Source organism: Scyliorhinus torazame, chromosome 13 (assembly GCF_047496885.1).
Source record: "Scyliorhinus torazame isolate Kashiwa2021f chromosome 13, sScyTor2.1, whole genome shotgun sequence".
Lineage (NCBI taxonomy): Eukaryota > Metazoa > Chordata > Chondrichthyes > Carcharhiniformes > Scyliorhinidae > Scyliorhinus > Scyliorhinus torazame.
The window spans coordinates 129,401,919-129,424,082 of NC_092719.1; the positions used below are offsets into that span (position 1 = coordinate 129,401,919).

The 22,164-nt window shown below is 46.7% G+C and overlaps 1 protein-coding gene across 5 annotated transcripts in view; it reads right to left on the reverse strand.

Moving 5' to 3' along the window:
• The window catches only part of itpr1b (inositol 1,4,5-trisphosphate receptor, type 1b), a 731,378-nt gene that overhangs the window by 444,832 nt on the left and 264,382 nt on the right, over positions 1-22,164 (reverse strand). For all 5 annotated transcript variants that reach the window (XM_072472138.1, XM_072472140.1, XM_072472139.1 and 2 more), the window contains exons 13-16: positions 15,523-15,622; positions 14,717-14,877; positions 12,335-12,476; positions 1,838-1,996 (exon numbers count right to left, since the gene is read on the reverse strand). In XM_072472138.1, the coding sequence (XP_072328239.1) occupies positions 1,838-1,996; positions 12,335-12,476; positions 14,717-14,877; positions 15,523-15,622 (562 nt within the window). The remainder of the gene's footprint in view (positions 1-1,837; positions 1,997-12,334; positions 12,477-14,716; positions 14,878-15,522; positions 15,623-22,164) is intronic.

Sequence of the window (22,164 nt, forward strand, 5' to 3'; positions counted from 1 at the left end):
GCTCCCTTGCCGGGGACAGCGGTGGTCGGGGCCCAAGTCGGCGGCGCCGGCGGGTCAGGCGTGGGGCCGCGAGCGCTGGGACCGTGCAGAGCTCCCTCACCGGGGACAGCGGTGGTCAGGGTCCAAGTAGGTGGCGCCGGCGGGTCAGGCGTGGGGCGCGGGACGGGGGTTAGGGTGGCGTTAGGGACGCGAAAACCCCCCTCCTCTCCGTGGGGAGTGTTGGCCGGGACCCAAAGCGGTAGCGCCGGCGGCGGGTCATACGTGGGCTGCGGGAAGGGGGGTTGGGGAGCGTAGGCGGCGTGCAGGGCTCCCAGTTCTCCCGGGACCGCGGTGGTCGGGACCCAGAGCGGCTGCGCCTGCGGGTCGCACATGGCGTGCTGGGGGGGTTGGGGCGCATAGACTGCTTGTAGGGCTCCCTGTGGCCCCGGGACGGCGGCGACCTCGCGGGATCGGCACACCACCGCATAATGGCCCTTTTTCCCGCAGCTTTTGCAGATGGCTACGCGGGCCGGACAGCACTGTCGGGGGTGTTTCGCCTGGCCGCAGAAATAACAGCAGGCGCCCCCGGTGCGACTCGGCGTTTGGACTGCGCAAGCCTGTGGGGCGTCCGGGAGGGGGGGTAGGGGGTTTGCCGCGACGGATACGTACGGGGCCCAATGGCCTGCCGCGCGGTCGGGGCCGTAGGCGCGGGTATTACGCGCGGCCACGTCTAGGGAGGCTGCTAGGGCCCGTGCCTCTGAGAGTCCTAGCGACTCTTTTTCTCGGAGTCTTTGGCGGATTTGGGAGGATTGCATACCTGCCACAAAAGCGTCGCGCATTAACATGTCCGTGTGTTCGTTTGCGTTCACCGACGGGCAGCTGCAGGCTCGTCCCAAAATCAGCAGCGCGGCGTAGAACTCGTCCATCGATTCTCCGGGAGCTTGACGTCTCATCGCGAGCTGGTAGCGAGCGTAGATTTGGTTAACTGGGCGAACGTAGAGACTTCTCAGTGCTGTGAACGCCGTCTGGAAATCGTCGGTGTCTTCAATGAGGGTGAAAATCTCCGTGCTCACCCTCGAGTGCAGGACCTGCAGTTTTTGTTCGTCTGAGACTCGGCCGGTGGTCGTCCTGATGTAGGCCTCGAAGCAAGTCTGCCAGTGTTTGAAGGCTGCTGCCGCATTCACTGCGTGGGGCTGATCCTCAGGCATTCCGGAATGATCCTGAGCTCCATAGTCCTTTTTAGGCACGCTTAATAAATTGTAGCGCACAAAGACTCCATGAGACGAATATAGTGAAGTCGATGAGGCTTTATTAAGCGTGTCTGTTCCCCAGCAGCCCGATAGTAAACTGGCCTGCGGGGGAAGACACCGGCTTCTTATACTTCGCCTTCAGGGCGGAGCTTGAGGTCAACGGCCAACCAGGACCCGGGATCTGTCAGCCAATGACATTAGGGCTTCCAGTCCCACATGACCCCCAATACATACTACCACAGTCCAACATGTGACTCTAGGCCGTCTGTTTGACTCTTAACTGCCTTCTGAAACAACCTGGCAAGCTACTCAGTGCAAGGGCAATTAGGGATGGGCAATAAATGCTTACCCGAGATACCTGCATTCCGTGATGAAAATTGTAAAGTCTCTTAATATCCCAGTATCTTAGTTAAAAGCTGCCGTGTAAATTACATAACCCAGTAAATGAGGCAAAAGTTGACCCCTGCCCTTACTTTTGAAGTCAATTAAAACAAAAGTACATTTGGAACATGTGGATGGGACATTCAGTTCGGTCTATGAAGTTTGTAACAGGCACTTCATCACGAGAGGCCATGTAACAAGGAGTTCCAGTATTTCAGCCGTTGTACCTGGTTCTTTCTGTAGTCCTGCTGGGAGTGTCTCAGAACTCGGTAACACAATCTGCAGATATGCCGGAATGGGGCGTGCCTCTGGTCTCCGAGTTCTTCTAGCCTCAGCATAGGCCCATCGCCACTGTCTGTGAACGGGGCCTGGAGCAGCTTAAAGATCTACAGAGTCAAGAAAGTAACCAAGTCAACGCCAAAAAGAAAAGCCGTCCTGTTTTTCCCACATTTACAGGTTGAAAACCTCCGAGAACCTGCTTCAAGACAGCAGCAGTATTCAGGCAAGATCAAAACCCACTTCATAATTTTCCAAGCCCTTGTACCGCCCTCTTATTACCACATGGAAATAGAGGAGGCGAACAGCATAGATACACTCAAGATGCAGCTAGATAAGTACATGAGTGAGCTGAAAAACTGAGCAATGCTAGTCTATGGGTTTGTTGGGCCAAATGACCGGTGTCTGTGCTGTAATTTTGTGAGATTCATGTATGGCTGGTTGGTGTAGCATTAAAATGGTTGGATGAGAGTTTGCGGCCACAAATCGCTGTGCAATGAGTTTCTGACCTTTGCCACCATTACAGGAGCTGCTTACCCTTTTCAGGGAGAAAGAAAGGAAATACAATGGGAGGGTTGTGTGGGCGAGCACGGTGGAGATGGGGGATAGGGTAAAGAGTAAAAGTGGAGTTCATAATAGAGGCTAGGTATTTCTCTCCCTCTGGTAGGTGATTGCAAAGTAGCACCAGCAAGGGTTTGACATCACGCAATCTGATCACCACACAGCAAGTGCGTAGAGCACTGGTTCCCTAAAAAGCAAAAGCTAAAAACTCTTGATTGATGTGCAAAAATGCCCAAGATTTGACAAGGCGATTCGGTCCCATGAAACTTGCCCCCCTTGCAATCAAGTCTCCTACTCAACTGTGGCTGAATGTCCCCAAGCATTGTTCATCCAGCACATTATACCAGGTGTCTGCCTAACTCCCACTCGGAGTTCATCTGTGATCCCTGTGGTGAACGTATTGCTGCTACAATTCACCACTATTGTATTGTATTATGTTGATGCCCTTGTGGGCTCCGCCCTCTCGGGAGTGGTATATAGATCTGCAGCCTGTAGGCGGCACTCAGTGCAGAGCAGTTGCAGGCAGGCACAGATCTAGCTTATTAAAACCACTGTTCACTTCTACTAATCGTCTCGTGTGAATTGATGGTCATATCAATTTAATAAGCTAAAATATTGCAATGGAAGCCGCCCTCAAACCTGATCGACTGGAACTCGACCCACAGGCAGCTGAAGCAAAAGGAATCTTTTCACACTTACTCCACTGCTTTGAGGCCTACCTCGTCACCTCCTCCTCGCCTGCCATCACCGAGGCACAGAAGCTGAGTCTCCTCCATGCCCGGGTGAGCCACAGAATCTCTGTACTAATCGAAGACGATACCACGTACGCAGACGCGGTCGCGATCCTGAAAAGTCATTACGTGATGCCATGGTAGACTCCTGGGTCTAACCAATGGTCATCAGCCTCTTAGGTACCGCAATACCTGGTACTACCACAGCCTTTATGTTCAACAACACACAGTGGGGCAAGATCAAGAATGATAAAATCTTGGTGGAGAATCGAACACCACCTATAATTACGATATTGTTCATCGTCCTGGGAAGCTCAATGAGCCCCCAGTTGCCCTGCCGCACGGCACATGCGCCAGCGCGCAAGATGACCGACTTCGGGCCATCCACAATGACCTCTGTCACCCAGAGGTCTCCCGGCTTCTCCACTTCATCAAGGCCTGCAACCTGCCCGACTCCACCGAAGAGGTCAGGGCCATGACCAGGGACTGCCAAATCTGCGCGGAGTGCAAGCCGTACTTCTATCGGCCAGACAAGGCCCACCTGGTGAAGCTTTGAGCGCTTCAGCGTCGATTTCAAAGGGCCACTCCACTCCCCGCAACGTGTATTTTCTCAACGTCATTGACGAGTACTCCCTTTTCCCCTTTGCCACCCCATTCCCCGACATGACCGCAGCCAGTGTCATTAAGGCCCTGCATAGCATCTTCACCCTGTTCAGTCTCCGCACTTATGTCCACAGTGACCAGGGCTCCTCGTTTATGAGCCATGAGCTGGTAAGTATCTGCTCGGTAAGGGCATTGCCTCGAGCAGGACTACCAGCCACAACCCCCGGGGAAACGGACAGGTGGAGGGAGAACGCGACGGTATGGAAGGCCGTCCTTCTGGCCCTACGGTCTAGAGGTCTCCCAGTTTCTCGCTGGCAGGAGGTCCTCCCTGACGCCCTCCACTCCATTCGGTCGCTCCTCTGCACAGCCACGAACGAGACCCCTCATGACCGTCTATTTGGCTTCCCCAGAAAATCCACCTCCGGGGTCTCGCTTCCATCCTGGCTGACAACACTGGGGCCTGTCCTCCTTTGGAAGCACGTGAGGAGCCACAAGTCCAACCCCCTGGTCGAGAGGGTCCAGCTTCTACATGCCAACCCACAGTATGCCTACGTGGTGCACCGCGACGGCCGGCAAGATACAGTCTCCCTCCGGGATTTGGCACCCGCCGGTTCCCCAGCGACCATCACCTATGCCCCCCCCCCCTCCCTACACCAAACACCGCCCCCACCCCTACATGGCCTACACTCCCCCTCCCCCCCATCGCCGACCCACCATGATGAAGCTCCAGATGACACGCTCCCGGAGTCAACGAGCTCAACACCCGTGCCCGCAACGAAGCCGGAGCTGAGGCGATCACAGAGAACGATAAAGGCGCCGGACAGACTCGATCTGTGTGCCCACTTCACCCCCGCTGGACTTCAATTTTTTATCAGGGGGCAAATGTGGTGAACGCATTGCTGCTGCAATTCACCACTGTATTGTATTGTATTATGTTGATGACCTAGTAGGCTCCGCCTTTGGCCCGGCCTCCCCGGGGAGGTATAGAGATCTGCAGCCTGTAGGTGGCACTCAGTACAGAGCAGTCGCAGGCAGGCACAGATCTAGCTGATTAAAACCACTGTTCACTTCTACTAATCGTCTTGTGTGAATTGATGGTCACATCAATCCCCTATTAGCTTTCTTTCTTTTAAAGTAAGGAGCAAATTAATACGCCAACATTCTCCCCTCAGCCATCTGTGCTCCCTGTGCTGGGGCAGCATGGCGGCACAGTGGTTAGCACTGCTGCCTCACCGCACTAGGGACCCAGGTTCAATTCTGGCCTTGAGTGACTGACTGAAGTTTGTACGTTCTTCCCTTGTCTGTGTGGGTTTCATCTGTGCGCTCTGGTTTCCTCCCACACTCCAAAAATGTGCAGGTTAAGTGCATTGGACTTGCTAAATTGGCCCTTAAGTGTCCAAAGATGTTTAGGTTAGGAGGGATTACAGGGATAGAGCAGGGGAGTGGGCCAGGGTAGGGTGTTCTTTCAGAGGGTCGGTGTAGGCTCAATGAGCCAAATGGCCCCCTTCTGCACTGTAGGAATTCTATGGTTCTTTCACAATTGAGCATTTTTTTCCCCCCAATACTTGTAGGTCACTCTTTGCTCCCTTACATTTCCAATTATATTAATTAATCCCTCATGGACATGCCAATGCTTGTATTTGTCTTGGTCACGTGGTGTCTAGAAATGCATGCAGCATTCCAAATTTAATTTAGTCAATGCATTGTACAGTGTTACCACCTGAGTCGACATGAATTCCACGCTGACTACATATCTTAGCAATTAACTCAATGTCTTGAGTGAATAATTCCAGAGGCAGCTTCTCCCTGCTCGCCGTATTAATTCTGTTCCATTCACGGGCAGCACGGTGGCGCAGTGGTAGCACTGCAGTCTCACGCCGCCGTCCCAGGTTCGATCCCGGCTCTGGGTCACTGACCGTGTAGAGTTTGCACATTCTTCCTGTGTTTGCGTGGATTTCGCCCCCACAACCCAAAGATGTGCAGGGTAGGTGGATTGAACACACTAAATTGCCCCTTAATTGGAAAAAATGAATTGGGTACTCTAAATTTTTTTTGTTGTTGTTTAAATTCTGTTCCATTCACTGACTCACATTTTTTCATTGACCATCCGTTGGATGTTGACATGATGGCATAAATCATCCAAATCCCTTGGCAAATTTCTAGTTACATCCTTGAGTTTTAAAACTGGCGAGGCTAGGGTTGTTTTCCTTAGAACAGAAGAGGCTCAGGTTTGACCTAACTGACGTGTATAACGTTACAAGGGACCGAGACAGAGTAGACGGGAAAAACTAGTTTCCCCTCGCTGAGGGTCAATTACCAAGGGGCATAGATTTAACATGACTGGTGGAAGAATTAGAGGGGACACGAGGAAAAGCCTTTTCACCTAGAGGGTGGTGGGTATCTGGAATTCACTGCCGAACTTGGTGGTTGAGACTGCAATATTCAACTCATTTAAACAGTTCCTGGATCTGCATCTGAAGTGCAGTAACCTGCAAGCCTAAGGACCAGGTGCCAGAAAGGATTAAAATGAGCAGCTAGTATCTTTTTTCTCTTTTTGGCTGGCACAGACATGGACTGAATGGCCTCTTTCTACACAATAACTTTTCTATGGCTTTGCCCCATTCTCCTGTTAGAGTCATCTGCAAATCTGAGACATGCAGTTTCCATTTTCCAGATCATTTATGTAAATCAGAAATCAAAGTCCAATCATCGAACCCTCATATTTCTATTGCTTATCCTTAATCCAACACTAGAGGCTTTTACTTCACCTAATTATCTGTAAATGCATAGTTTTATTTAGATTTTCTGAAAGATTTTTAAAATTTAGAGTACCCAATTCAGTTTTGCCAATTAAGGGGCAATTTAGCATGGCCAATCCACCTAGCTTGCACATTTTTGGGTTGTGGGGGCGAAACCCAGGCAAACACGGGGAGAATGTGCAAACTTCACACAGACAGTGACCCAGAGCCAGGATCAGTCATCAGAATCCTTGAATAAATCAAGGTGGTTTATCAGGCAAATCTATGGACGTTCACCTCCAGCCTAATCATTACTTCTGGTGTCAGCCTAAGCTCAGGGTAGCACTTTTGCTTCAGGATCAGAACGCTGAAGGTTCAAGTCCCATTTCAGAGAGAGCACAAAATCCAGCTGACATTTCTGCTCAGTCCTGGAGGATGCTGCAGTGTCAGGGTGCCGCCTTTCGGATAAGATGTTAAACCATCTGCTCTGTCAGATGGGTGCAAAACATCGATTGGCACAATTCAAAAATATGGAGGTGAGTTCTTCCTAGTGTTATGGCCAATATTCACTCCTCAACCAACAGGACTAAACTAGTCAACTGGTCATCATGTCTTGCTGTCTGTGGACACAAATCGGCTGCCGCATTTCTGATGCTACCACACTCAAATGTACTTAATTGGCTGTGAGGCACTTTGGGAATGCTGAATGACGTTGCTTTTTAGCTTGTCTATTAAAGTAAAAGTCTGAAAACTTGAAATCTGTCATGTGGTCCTTCCAGTTGACCACTGGAAATTCAAATATCTTTTTAAAAGTCTCCACCAGAATCGTAACAAAATTGTGATGTATAGCTATTCTGTTCAAGTTTGAGGATTTTTTTCTCAATATTGTATTTCGTCGTTTTGGGGAAGTGGAGTCACAAGCAAGAGATTTTGGCAACTAGCTTTAAACGTCAGCTTGCTTAAAAAAAAAAATCTTTGTTTTAAAGAACACTGACTAAAATGCAGTGAACTGGTTGACTGTTAAGAAAAAAAAAGAAATGTCCAATTTCATCCAAAAGCTCGACTACTAAGCAGGTAATTAATCATCTTGAGTTTGGACGCCATCCTGTTTTTTTGTCACCTCTAATACTGTTGGCAGAATTATGAGGTCAAGTACCCTTGCGTGCCCAATCACGAGTCACATTACCACCAGTAAATTCACTTCAAAGACATTGCATTCCAATCCGTTGGTAGCCTAGATATGCAGGTACTTTCAAAAGTGAGAGGAACCGAGACAAAATCCAAAGGTGAAGAAGTTGTTCAATGTTGGCTGTGAATTGGATTTTCAAAGGACCTTTGAAAGTGTGCCCCATTATAGGCTAATTAATAAGATTATTGAATTTGGAGTTGGGACAAGTGCCAGAATGGATTGCTAGTTGGCTTCAAAACAGAAAGCAAGTGAGAATTCAGGGTGCCAGAAGGTGGCAAGTGGCGTTCCACAAGGACCAGTGATGTTCACACTTTACACCAGCAAGTTGGACTTTGGAATGAAAAACACAACTTTTAAATCTGAAGATGATGGTGGGGGGGGGGGGGGGGAGATAACCAATACGGAGGATAATTTCAACAAATTAATGGAGGACATCAATAATTGGCAAATAATTAGCAAATGCATTTCAACACCGAAATAGGAGGTAATGCATTTTGGTAAGAGGAATAGGAAGGTCACATTGGAAGATGCAATTCTGGGTGGGGTAGAGAAATAGCAGGATCTCAGATTACAAATACACCAATCAGTAAATGTTGCACCATAGGTTAGGGAGGTCTTAGAAAAGAAAACTAAACATTCGGCTTTATTTCTGGAATGATAGAACTGAAAAGTAGTTAAGATATCCCAAACCAATATTGAATCTTGGTGAGACCACACTTAGCTTGCAGTTCTGGTCACCATATTACAGAAAGGATAGACATGGAAACATACATTGAAAATGGAAGCAGGAGGCGGCTATCTGACCCTTCTCTGCCATTCATTCTGATCATGGTTGATCATCAAATTTAATACCCTGATCCCACCTTCCCCCCACATCCCTTGATATCGCCCCAAGAGCTATATCTAATTCCTTCTTGAAATCACACAATATTTTGGTCTCAACTACTTTTTGTGGTATTGAATTCCACAGATTCACCACTCTCTGGGTCAGGAAATTTCTCCTCGCCTCAGTCTTAAACTTATCCTCAAACTATGATCCGTAGTTCTGGACTCCCCACCATTAGGAACATTCTTTCTGAATCGACCCAGTCTAATCCTGTTCGGATTTTAAAAGATTCTATGAGATCCCCTCTCGCTCTTCTAAATTCGAATGAATATAATCCTAATCGACTTAGTCTCTCTGCATATGACAGTCCCACCATTCCAGGAATCAGCCTGGTAAACCTTTGTTCCACTCCCGCGATAGCAAGAAAATCCTTCCTCAGATAAGGACACCAAAGCAGCACACAAAACTCCAGGTGTGGCCTCACCAATGCTCTATACAATTGCATCCTATTCCTATGCTCAAATCCTCTTGCTTTGAAGGCCAAGATACCATTTGCCTTCTTTAGTGCCTGCGCGTTTACTTTCAGCGACTGATGCACGAGGACACCAAGGTCTCGCTGAGTATCCATTTCTCTCAATTTACACCCATGCAAATAATAATTTGCCTTCCTACTTTTGCTACCGATATGGATAACATTAGATTTATCCACATTAGATGGCATCTGCCATGCATGTGCCCACTCACTCAGCCTGTCCAAATCCTGCTGAAGCATCTCTGGCATCTTCCTCACAGCTCACCCTCCCACCCAACTTTGCATCATCTGCAAATTTAGAGATAATACATTTAGTTCCCTCGTCCAAGTCATTAATATATAATGTGACCAGTTGGGGTCCTCGCAGGTCCCTGCGGTACCCTGCTAGTCACTGCCTATCAATTGGAAAAAGACCCATTTATTCCAACTCTTAGCTTCCTTTCTGCTAACCAGCTTTCTATTCTGCTCAAGACACCACCTGTAAGCCCATACGCTATAACTTTACACAGTGATCTGCTATGAGAGACCTTGTCGATAACCTTTGGAAAGTCTAAATAAACCACATCCAACGGGTCTCCCTGGTCAACTCTATTCGTTACATCTTCAAAGAATTCCAGCAGATTTGTCAAGCATGATTTCTCTTTCGCAAAGCCACGCTTTGTCCGATTACACTACTGCTTTCCAAATGTTGTGCTATGAACTCTTTGATAATGAACTCTAGCAACTTCACCACTACCGTCATTAGGCTCAATGGTCTACAGTTCCCTGTTTTCTCTCTACCTCCTTTTTGAACAGCGGGGTTATATTAGCTACCCTCCAATCTGTAGGAACCATTCCAGAGCCCAAAGAATTCTGGAAAATGACCACCAATGGATCTACTATTTCTAAGGGCACTTCCTTAAATACTCTGGGATGAAGATTATCAGGCCCAGAGATTTATCTGCCTTCAATCCCATTAATTTCCCCAAAACTATTTCTCTACTAATACAAATTTCCTTCAGCTCACAAAAACTGGTGTTTCTCAGAACTTCTGGTACATTATTCATGTCTTCCTTTGTGAAGACAGAAGCAAAGCACAAATTTAGTTCCTCAGCCAGTTCTTTGTTCTCCATTATGAGTTCCCCAGTTTCTGACGGTAAGAGGCCTACATTTGTAGAGGTGGATATGGAGTTCTGAAGGCGGCAGAGAAGATTTACAGGGATGAGTTACCAGAAATGTGGATGCATAAACTCATATCAGTAACTGATGAACTGGGTGTCTTTTGTCTTGAAAATAGACTGAGGGGTGATCTAATAGAGTTCTTTAAAATTATGAAATATTTTGATAAAGTGGATGCAAAGAGAACCCTTCCACTTGTGGGAAAAAGAGATTAGAGGACATCAAAAAGACAGTCACCAAGAAATCCAATAGATAATTCAGAAACTTCTTTACTCAAAGAGCGATGAGCATGCGGAGCTCTCTACCATGGAGTGATTGAAGCAAAAAGTATAGATGCATTCAAGGGGAAAGCCATAGAAGTTTACGAGGGAGAAGGGTTCAAAGGGTTACAGTAACAGATTTAAATGGGGGAAAGGTGGGAGGTGACACGAGTGGAGCGTAAACACCAGCTTGGACTGGTTGGGTCGAATGGCCTGCTTCTCTGCCATACATCCTATGTAATTTAAGCAAGCCTAACAAATTACTCAACTTACAGATAGCTGTACATCATAGCACACAAGGAGATTGTTTGAAGCACCATCTCCGTGCTGTGCCAACTGAACAGGAATGGTCCACCCCAATCCTCCTGTCCATTTCCTTCCAGCATTCCTCCTCAAGTCGTTACCAATTTCCTTTCAACTGCCTTGTACTCGCTAAGTCAGTATGTCACTTATGCGAAAGCATTCCATGTTCTTATGAACGCCGTGTGGAAAGAAATCTTCCCTTCTCATGATACTCGAGTCAAGGGCTTCAGGTCACTGCTTCATCCATCAGTGAAAACAATCTTTCACAATTAATCCTCAGATTGTCATATTTATTCACCCTCTGAAAACCTTTCACAACCGAGAACGGTTCTCATTCTCCTCGGTTCCAGTGAAAGCCTTTATTTTTGGAGTCTTTATTCATCAACACCCATTATTTCTGTTACCATTCTCTTGAAACTTAATTGTTCTTCTTCTCTATGAAACATGCCCAGTTTTACAAAGTTGGCCGAACTGATGTCTCACAAATTAAACTTCATCTCCTTGTTTTTATATTTAATATCCCGATGTACAAAAATCAGAATCTAAGTTGTTGTGAAACTTCATAAATGTAAATTTGTTCTATCGAGGTGACAATGCAGATTTCCCAATTACTGAGATCAGAGCTTCAAAAAGGAACAGTGACTTAGATAAAGCTGAAACACTATTCCGAGGAATTGAGACACTAAAATTTAACACAAGGAGATCTTGTGGCACAGTGAATGTTGATGTCCCTGCTGAGCCAGAAGATCCAGGTTTGAGCCCCACCCCAGGATTTGATGGTCAAGGAAGGTGCATTTATAACATGGTCTAAATCCTGCAAAATCCTTCTAACAAGCCAATGGCCGGGAGCAAGAGCAGGAGACACTCCTGATCAGCCAAGCTTGATGTGTCCCCAAAGCTCTCAGCCTCTGGTGGCCTGTTCCAGGAAAAACTAGATATGGAAAAAAAGGTAAAGGGTGGGTTCCTCCGTCCCACCGCACCTGATTTCTGGTGCGGCACAACGTCGGGATTCTGCGTTTCGTCAACTGGTCAATTGGGTTTCCCATTGTGGGGCAGCCCCACCCAGTCGGGAAACACCTGGGCTTCCGGCAAAATGGAGAATCCCGTCAGCAGAGAATTCAGCCCAAAGTCTGCCTTCATGCACCACTGGTGTGGGAAGGGCAACAACTATTTAAATATAAAAAAAAGTTTGAGTCCTTGCCTCACTAGGATTCTTTTTACATAACTTCACCTGTCAAGCAGGAACCCCAAAGGAAACTTGCCAGGTCTGCAGAGAAGACCTGGTAGAAAGGTTTCTGTCTCTCGTTTGTGCCAAGCAAATGAGAAACTACCAATTAATCACTACTCCAAAGTGTCTAGTGTCAAGAGAATGTCACAATACAGATCAGCATATAATTACATACAAGCTTCAAACATTGCCACGTTCATACATTTTACTGATGGAACAGTTTCCTCTGCATGGAACCATTTAATGAAAAAGAAACATTTCCAAATTAAGATCCCCTTTTGAACATTCCCATCCCCATCTCCCCAATTTGGCATCTCACCTGTTTTAGAATATTTTGCTCTCTCATGAGTTTCTGTCGCTCTCGGTTTGGCTTATTGATCACCACTTCAAGCACATCTTGACCTGAATTTGGAACATCCGCAACAAAGAACACCAGGTCTTCCAGAAGCTTTGTAACAAAACTGTTGAAAATAAATTCAACCAAGAAAAAAAGGTTCAAGGAGCCCCCAAAAATTTAGAAGACAGCCTCAACACTTTAGAACAATACAGCATTACAATAACATAAAATTTTAAATAATATTGAACTAAACAGATAAGACCATAAAGACATAGGAGCAGAATTAGGCCATTCGGCCCATTGGGTCTGCTTCACCACTGAATCGTGGCTGATATGTTTCTCATCCCCATTCTCCTGCCTTCTCCCCATAATCCCCGATCGGCATGTTAATAACATCGGGGTATGTTTTTTCTCTGGCATAATTTAGCACTCATGTCCTGGCTTGTACTTTAAAAAAAAATGTTTTAAATAAAGCCTAGCAAGAAAAAGAAATCCCTCATGAAATATGGGTATTGTAAAATGGCCAGTGTTTGTTGCCCAACTTCAGAGGACAGTTAAGAATTCAACACGTTGATATGGCACTGCACTCGTGTCAAAACAGGTCTCCCTCCAGGAGTAGTGAACCAGTTGTTTTGGGGAAAAAGGATAATCTGAAAGCTCCGGACTGCTTTTTCTGGATGGCTAATGATTTTAAAAACTGCTACCGTGACAAAAGTTTCAACTCGCTCTCCGGATTGCCAGCCCAGTAATGTAACCACATCCCTCCATAACCCAACTGTCCTTGACCCATTTGCCAATGGGTGCAAAATGTTGTGCTCAAGACTTGATATGGGCTAAACCTGTAATGAGGAGGCAGGCCTGAAATATTGGAGTAGGTCTTCATGTGGCGTTGTACTTGGCTAATTCCACCCTAGATGGTTCTCCAATGTACCCATGTTTGGGGGGTGGGGTGAGGGAGAATTGTATCATCTAGTTGGAATCCAATCATCATTCTAAATTAATGCATTTTGTCTGAATTTCTCAGCACCCTAACTTGCTACACTATTGAACAGCAAACCTTAAAACAATCTGGGAAGAAAACCAGAGTGGTTACATGCACCAGACTGGTTACATGCAGAGGTTTGAGAAATATGTTCAAAATCATGAGGGGACTGGACAGAGTTGAGAGGGAGAAACTGTTCCTGCTGGCAAAAGGATCAAGAACGAGAGGACACAGATTTAAAGTGATTTACAAGCGAAGCAAATGTGATGTGAGAAAAAGCTTTTTCACAGAGTGAGTGGTTCGGGTTTGGGATGTGCTGCCTGGAAGTGTGATGGAAGCAAATTCAATCGAGGCATTCAAGGGGGCATCAGATAATTATTGGAGTAGAAACAATCTGCAGGGGTATAGGGAAAAGGCAGGGGAATGACACTAAGTCATGATGCTCATTTGAAGAACCGGTGAAGACACGATGAGCCCCGTGCCCCGTAACAATTCTGTGTGGTACCAGTCAAGGAGCCGGGATTTATCAGGTGAAAATATTTATAGACTGGAAAGTTTACATCAGCTTCTATTACAAATATGGATATAGGAATTTACATTGGAAGAAAAAAAATGGCTAAAATATGAATGACAACAGAAAGTAAGATTTTAATAGACCAAAAGTGCACAAAACTACAAGATTTTGAATACATTCTAAACGGATCATTTTGAGGGAATAAAACAGCATGGAAGTTTATTTTTCCTCCTTCCCCAGGAAGGAGTGTGTGTGAATTTTACCCTCAATTTTGCCTTTGCATTAAAAAAAAAAAGAGGGTAATTTGTTATTTGGAATAGTTCGCCAAGTGATGTTGCATGGACAAACAGCTCAGATTCAGGTCAAATTGCAAAGAAACTATTGCTAGAACACCAATAGGATAGATTAGATGGAGCGATAGTCTTTTCAGGGACGTGCATCTACGTTTCAAACCCATATTTCGTAGCACAGGTTATGTTTTTTTTTTACAAATCTCCATAAACCATTCTTTCTAAACCACAGGCATGTTCCAATTTCTTTTAAACTAACCATAAAGTTAATTCCACCTTTATACAAAACAGAAAAGACCAAAATATTCTGACCAGCCAGAAAACGTATTTAATTTTAGCTAATTCCTTAACCATCTCAAATGTTCCTGAGTCGATTGCAAGAGTTGGCCACAAATAGGGAATCTTAATCAATTTGCAGTATTCTTCCAGTAAGGAACTGTCATCGAAAAACAAAACACAGCACTAGGAAACTGGGAAAATCACAAACAGAAGACGAGAGAAGGAGGATTCATGTTCCAATTTGTCAGGAAAATGCGGGTGGTCAATTATTGGCTGCCTGTTAAAAAGGTGTCACCTACCGCCTTTCATTCTGAGTAATGGTGCCCTTCTCAAGCTTGCCAGCTATCGAGGCCAACACTTTGCTGGCATCATTGGCAAAGTCCAAGTCTCTCACTTCAGCTGGCGGAACGGGCACAATAGCGAATGCTTCTTTATCCTCTTTAGTTGGAGAAGTGCCAATCTGACATGGAAGGAAATAGCAACACTGTCAGCACACAACAGTTTTTTTATCATAGTATTTTATCATAGAATTTACAGTGCAGAAGGAGGCCATTCGGCCCATCGAGTCTGCACCGGCTCTTGGAAAGAGCACCCTACCTAAGCCCACACCTCCACCCTATCCCCATAACCCAGTAACCCCACCCAACACTAAGGGCAATTTTGGGCACTAAGGGTAATTTATCATGGCCAATCCACCTAACCTGCACATCTTTGGACTGTGGGAGGAAACCGGAGCACCCGGAGGAAACCCACGCACACACTGGGAGGATGTGCAGACTCCGCACAGACAGTGACCCAAGCCGGAATCGAACCTGGGACCCTGGAGCTGTGAAGCAATTGTGCTATCCACAATGCTACCGTGCTGTCCTAAAATGAAATGAAATGAAAATCGCTTATTGTCACAAGTAGGCTTCAAATGAAGTTACTGTGAAAAGCCCCTAGTAGCCACATTCCGGTGCCTGTTCAGGGAGGCTTGTACGGGAATTGAACCGTGCTGCTGGCCTGCCTTGGTCTGCTTTCAAAGCCAGCGATTTAGCCCTGTGCTGAGGCACCACTTGTTCATTGGCTTTTAATAGTTACATATATTTTTAATAATTCAAGTTACCTTCAGCATAACTGGCCTCTCTTCATCTTTATCAATTGGAATATTGGTGCTATGAACCCATGTGTTTGTGCAGAGATGTCGGAGTCGTACATAAGAATTCCTGGAAAACACACACATCAGTTTAGGAATCAAATATAATTTTTCAATTACTTTGAAGACACATGCAACAAGTTACGTTGAGCCGAGGCTGTGCGAACACATTTTTTCACACAGGATCCAATGAAGTTTGCTACCTAGCCACATAAATGAGATATTAGGGAGCTTGCTGAAAGGAGATAGATTTAAGAATAGTCTTAGAAGAGAGGTAGAGAGCTAGAGAGGGTTACTGAAGGAATTCCAGAGCTTTCAGTCCGATGAAGCACCGCCACTACCATTGACGCCATGGAAAACAGAGATGCAGAACTTGCCAGAATTGGAATCATATTAAAACCATTGTAATGAGCTACAGGCTTTGAAGAAAGCATGAATTACAGGAGAAGATCAACATGTTAGTTGCTCTTGCTCATTTGATTCCACATTATTTCAATATTTCAAGTAATGCACAATAATTGAGATTTTGCTGATTGTAGTTTTTCCCATTCACCGGATAGGTAAATAACAACTGCAAAGGTAAGTAACTACTGCAACAGTTATTAACTTAACTACAATAACTTTGATGCGACCATCAATTCACTCGCGATGGGAGTAGAAGTAAACTGTGGCTTTAATCAACTTAGAACACTGTCTGCCTGCGACTGATCCAATACTGAGAACCACCTACAGGTCGACTGCTCTTTATACCTCCTTTCAAGGGGAGGAGGCAAGGGCAGAGCCCATACAGGCCCCACATGTTCCCATATGGATAATGCCATAAAATGGCCCATAGGAGGAGCCCACAAGGGCAACAGCATAGCACAGATACAAATACAAGGGCAACAGCACAGATACAAATACAATGGTGGATTATTGGCAGAATACATTCACCACAAACATGCAGTCCTGTGGCTGTGAATCAGCTTTCAACATCGAACTGACAGAAACCCATGTTTGCTAGACCCACCCTGGTCCCGGATTGGTTACCCAGGTCACATGACCCGCTTAACTGATGTCCCCATAAAGGGGACAAATACAGCACTTACAATTTGTAGCTCAGAAATTTGTGGAGTTGGTCTGATATTATTAAAGGAAAACGGATTACAGAAAATTGAAAAGATGCTGGTCAATCTCTGCCACTTCATACGTATACATTATTAAACGGTAACATTTTCCAACACAGGTTTTTTAAATTTAGAGTATCCAATTAATTTTTTCCAATTAAGGGGCAATTTAGCGTGGCCAATCCACCTACCCTGCACATCTTTTGGGTTGTGGGGGCCAAGCCCACACAAACACGGGGAGAATGTGCAAACTCCACACGGACAGTGACCCAGAGCCGGGATCGAACCTGGGACCTCGGCGCCGTGAGGCAACCGTGCTAACCACTTGCGCAACCGTGCTGCCCTTCAGCAAATATATTAATCGACATATTAACTCGGTGCACTGCGTCCTGTATTAATCCATAGAATTGCTACAGTGCAGAAGGAGACAATTCGGCCCATCGAGACTGCGCCTACCCTCTGAAAGACCACCTTATCTAGGATCACTTCCTTGCCCCATCCCTGCAACCCTGTAACCCCACCTAACCTGCACACCTTTGGACTGCAGTTTAGCTTTGACACACAATGAGGTAATCACCACTGTTGTATATATTAGGAGATGTATGGTAAGGCCCTGTACTACAGGTACGGGAGTAATCCCTGCCTGCTGGCTCCGCCCAGTAGGCGGAGTATAAATATGTGTGCTCCCTATACAGCAGCCATTTCGCCAGCTGCTGTAAGAGGCCACACATATTAGAGTAATAAAGCCTCAGTTGTATTCAACTCTCGTCTCTGTGCAATTGATCGTGCATCAATTTATTACACTAAAGTTTTCAGAAGATGGACCTTCGCATCAAGCCGGATCGCCTGCAGCTGGATCCGCAATCAAGCGACACCAAAAAGGACTTTCAACACTGGCTAGCTTGGTTCGAAGCTTACATCAGGTCTGCAACAGACCCAATCCCGGAAGCTCAGAAGATCCAGATACTCTACTCACGGCTGAGCTCCAACGTCTTTCCTCTTATCCAGGAGGCGCCGAACTACGACAAAGCCATGGCCGTACTGAAAGAGAATTATGCCCAGCAGACAAACACACGCTTCGCCAAACACGTACTCTCTATTCACAGTCAACACCCTGGTGAGTCCGTAGAAGATTTCTGGCGTGCTTTAATTCCCCTGGCCAGAGACTGTGACTGACAGGCCCACGGAACATTCGAACCTCCTCATGCAGGACGCCTTCCTTACGGGGATAAGACCATAAGACATAGGAGCGGAAGTAAGGCCATTCGGCCCATCTAGTCCACTCCACCATTCAATCATGGCTGATTTCAATTCCATTTACCCGCTCTCCCTCCATAGCCCTTAATTCCTCGAGAAATCAAGAATTTATCAACTTCTGTCTTAAAGACACTCAACGTCCCGGCCTCCACCGCCCTCTGTGGCAATGAATTCCACAGACCCACCACTCTCTGGCTGAAGAAATTTCTCCTCATCTCTGTTCTAAAGTGACTCCCTTTTATTCTAAGGCTGTGCCCCCGGGTCCTAGTCTCCCCTGCTAATGGAAACAACTTCCCTATGTCCACCCTATCTAAGCCATTCATTATCTTGTAAGTTTCTATTAGATCTCCCCTCAACCTCCTAAACTCCAATGAATATAATCCCAGGATCCTCAGGCGTTCATCGTATGTCAGGCCTACCACTCCAGGGATCATCCGTGTAAATCTCCGCTGGACCCACTCCAGTGCCAGTATGTCCTTCCTGAGGTGTGGGGCCCAAAATTGCTCACAGTATTCTAAATGGGGCCTAAGTAATGCTTTATAAAGCTTCAGAAGTACACCCCTGCTTTTATATTCCAAGCCTCTTGAGATAAATGACAACATTGCATTTGCTTTCTTAATTACGGACTCAACCTGCAAGTTTACCTTTAGAGAATCCTGGACTAGGACTCCCAAGTCCCTTTGCACTTCAGCATTATGAATTTTGTCACCGTTTAGAAAATAGACCACGCCTCTATTCTTTTTTCCAAAGTGCAAGACCTCGCACTTGCCCACGTTGAATTTCATCAGCCATTTCTTGGACCACTCTCCTCAACTGTCTAAATCTTTCTGCAGCCTCCCCACCTCCTCCATACTACCTGCCCCTCCACCTATCTTTGTATCATCGGCAAACTTAGCCAGAATGCCCCCAGTCCCGTCATCCAGATTGTTAATATAGAAAGAGAACAGCTGTGGCCCCAACACTGAACCCTGCGGAACACCACTCGTCACCGGTTGCCATTCCGAAAAAGAACCTTTTATCCCAACTCTCTGCCTTCTGCCTGACAGCCAATCGTCAATCCATGTTAGTACCTTGCCTCGAATACCATGGGCCCTTACTTTACTCAGCAGTCTCCCGTGAGGCACCTTATCAAAGGCCTTTTGGAAGTCAAGATAGATAACATCCATTGGCTCTCCTTGGTCTAACCTATTTGTTATCTCTTCAAAGAACTCCAACAGGTTTGTCAGGCACGACCTCCCCTTACTAAATCCATGCTGACTTGTCCTAATCCGACTCTGCACTTCCAAGAATTTAGAAATCTCATCCTTAACAATGGATTCTAGAATCTTGCCAACAACCGAGGTTAGGCTAATTGGCCTATAATTTCCCATCTTTTTCCTTGTTCCCTTCTTGAACAGGGGGGTTACAACAGCGATTTTCCATTCCTCTGGGACTTTCCCTGACTCCAGTGACTTTTGAAAGATCATAACTAACGCCTCCACTATTTCTTCAGCTATCTCCTTTAGAACTAGAGGATGTAGCCCATCTGGGCCTGGAGATTTATCAATTTTTAGACCTCTTAGTTTCTCTAGCACTTTCTCCTTTGTGATGGCTACCATATTCAACTCTGCCCCCTAACTCTCCGGAATTGTTGGGATATTACTCATGTCTTGTACTGTGAAGACTGACGCAAAGTACTTATTTAGTTCCTCAGCTATTTCCTTGTCTCCCATCACTAGATTACCAGCGTCATTTTGGAGCGGCCCAATGTCTACTTTTGCCTCTCGTTTGTTTTTAATGTATTTAAAGAAACTTTTACTATCATTCCTAATGTTACTGGCTAGCCGACCTTCATAATTTATCCTCTCTTTCCTTATTTCCCTCTTTGTTATCCTCTGTTTGTTTTTGTAGCCTTCCCAATCTTCTGACTTCCCACTACTCTTTGCCACATTATAGGCTTTCTCTTTTGCTTTGATGCATTCCCTAACTTCCTTTGTCAGCCATGGCTGCCTAATCCCCCCTCTGATAACCTTTCTTTTCTTTGGGATGAACCTCTGTACTGTGTCCTCAATTACTCCCAGAAACTCCTGCCATTGCTGTTCTACTGTCTTTCCCACTAGGCTCTGCTCCCAGTCGATTTTCGTCAGTTCCTCCCTCACGCCCCTGTAGTTACCTTTATTTAACTGGAACACCTTTACATCTGATTCTCCCTTCTTTCTTTCAAATTGGAGATTGAATTCTACCCTATTATGATCACTGCCTCCTAAGTGTTCCCTTACTTGAAGATCTTTAATCAAGTCTGGCTCATTACATAACACTAAGTCCAGAATGGCCTGTCCCCTCGTGGGCTCCATCACTAGCTGTTCCAAAAAGCCCTCCTGTAAACATTCAATGAATTCCCTTTCCTTGGGTCCACTGGCAGCATTATTTACCCAGTCCACCTGCATATTGAAGCCCCCATGATCACTGTGACCTTGCCTTTCTGACATGCACTTTCTATTTCGTGGTGCATTTTGTGCCCCCGGTCCTGACCACTGTTAGGAGGCCTGTACATAACTCCCATTCTGGTTTTTTTGCCTTTGTGGTTCCTCAACTCTACCCACACAGACTCCACATCATCTGACCCTATGTCGTTTAGTGCTATTGATTTAATTTCATTCCTAATTAAGAAGGCAACCCCGCCCCCTCTGCCCACCTCTCTGTCTTTTCGATAGGTTGTGAATCCCTGGATGTTTAAATGCCAGTCCTGAACCCCCTGCAACCATGTCTCTGTGATGCCGACCACATCATACCTGCCAGTCACAATCTGGGCCACAAGCTCATCTACCTTCTACTGTGAAGACTGACGCAAAGCACTTATTTAGTGCCTCAGCTATTTCCTAGTCTCCCATCACTAGATTACCAGCGTCATTTTGGCGCGGCCCAATGTCTACTTTTGCCTCCCGTTTGTTTTTAATGTATTAAAAGAAACTTTTACTATCATTCCTAATGTTACTGGCTAGCCTACCTTCATAATTGATCATTGATAGGGTCAGGCCTCATGCGCCAACGGCTTTTAGAGGGGGCTATTGACCTCGCAGCAAAAAAAAAAAAAAACTGGCGCTATCGATGACGGTCGCCTCGCACAATATTCAGGCCTACACCTCCAGCCGCACGGCCCACCACTCCAACACATCGTGGACTCCGCAGATGACCGCCCTACCGGGGGCCTCACCCATCCAATACACCTGTGCCACGTGCCAGCCAGCCAACCACAGGGGCCCCCGATGTTACTTCTGCGGGCAACAGAAACACCCCCGCCAACGCTGCCCGGCCCGCACTGCCCTTTGCAAGGCCTGCGGCAAGAAGGGGCACTTCTCTGCGGTGTGCAAGGCCCGCTCAGTCGCCGCTATTGCCCCGACCCCCTGTCGCGTACGGACAATGGGCGCCGCCACCTTTACCCCCTCAGACCACGCGCGGCCAGTGGGCGCTGCCATCTTCTCCCCCCTCAGACCACGCGCGGCCAGTGGGCGCCGCCATCTTCCCCTTCTCGGACCACATGTGGCCCATGGGCGCCGCCATCTTTTTCAAACCCCGCCACGTGCAGCCCATGGGACCCGCCATCTTGTCCACCCCAAGATCATCAGGCACCGCCATTTTGTCTTCCCCACAGCACATGGGCGCCACCATTGTTCCAGGACCCGTGCCTCCCGGGCACCCCATACTTCAACACCAGCGACGACCAGCCACGACTCCCCTCGGTCACGATCGACCAGTCTCGCCCGCACAATATAGCCACTGCCTCGACAAGCATGAAGATCGATGGGCACGAGACCTCGTGCCTGATGGATTCCGGGAGCACCAAAAGCTTCATACATCCAGATATGGTAAGGCTCTGCTCCCTTGCGGTACACCCAGCCAATCAAATAATCTCCCTGGCCTCCGGATCACACTCCATGGCGATCCAGGGGTATTGTATAGTCACACTCACGCTCCAGGGAGTAGAATTCAGCAGCTTCTGCCTCTACGTCCTCCCCAACCTCTGCTACCCGGCCTGGACTTCCAGTGTAACCTCCAGAGCCTAACCTTGAAATTCGGCGGGCCCCTATCACCCCTTACTGTGTGCGGCCTCGCGACCCTAAAGGTCGACCCACCTTCCCTATTCGCAAACCTAACCCCGGATTGCAAACCCGGCGCCACCACGAGCAGATGGTACAGCACCCAGGACAGGACCTTCATCAGGTCCGAGGTCCAGCGGCTGCTTCGGGAAGGCATCATCGAGACCAGCAAA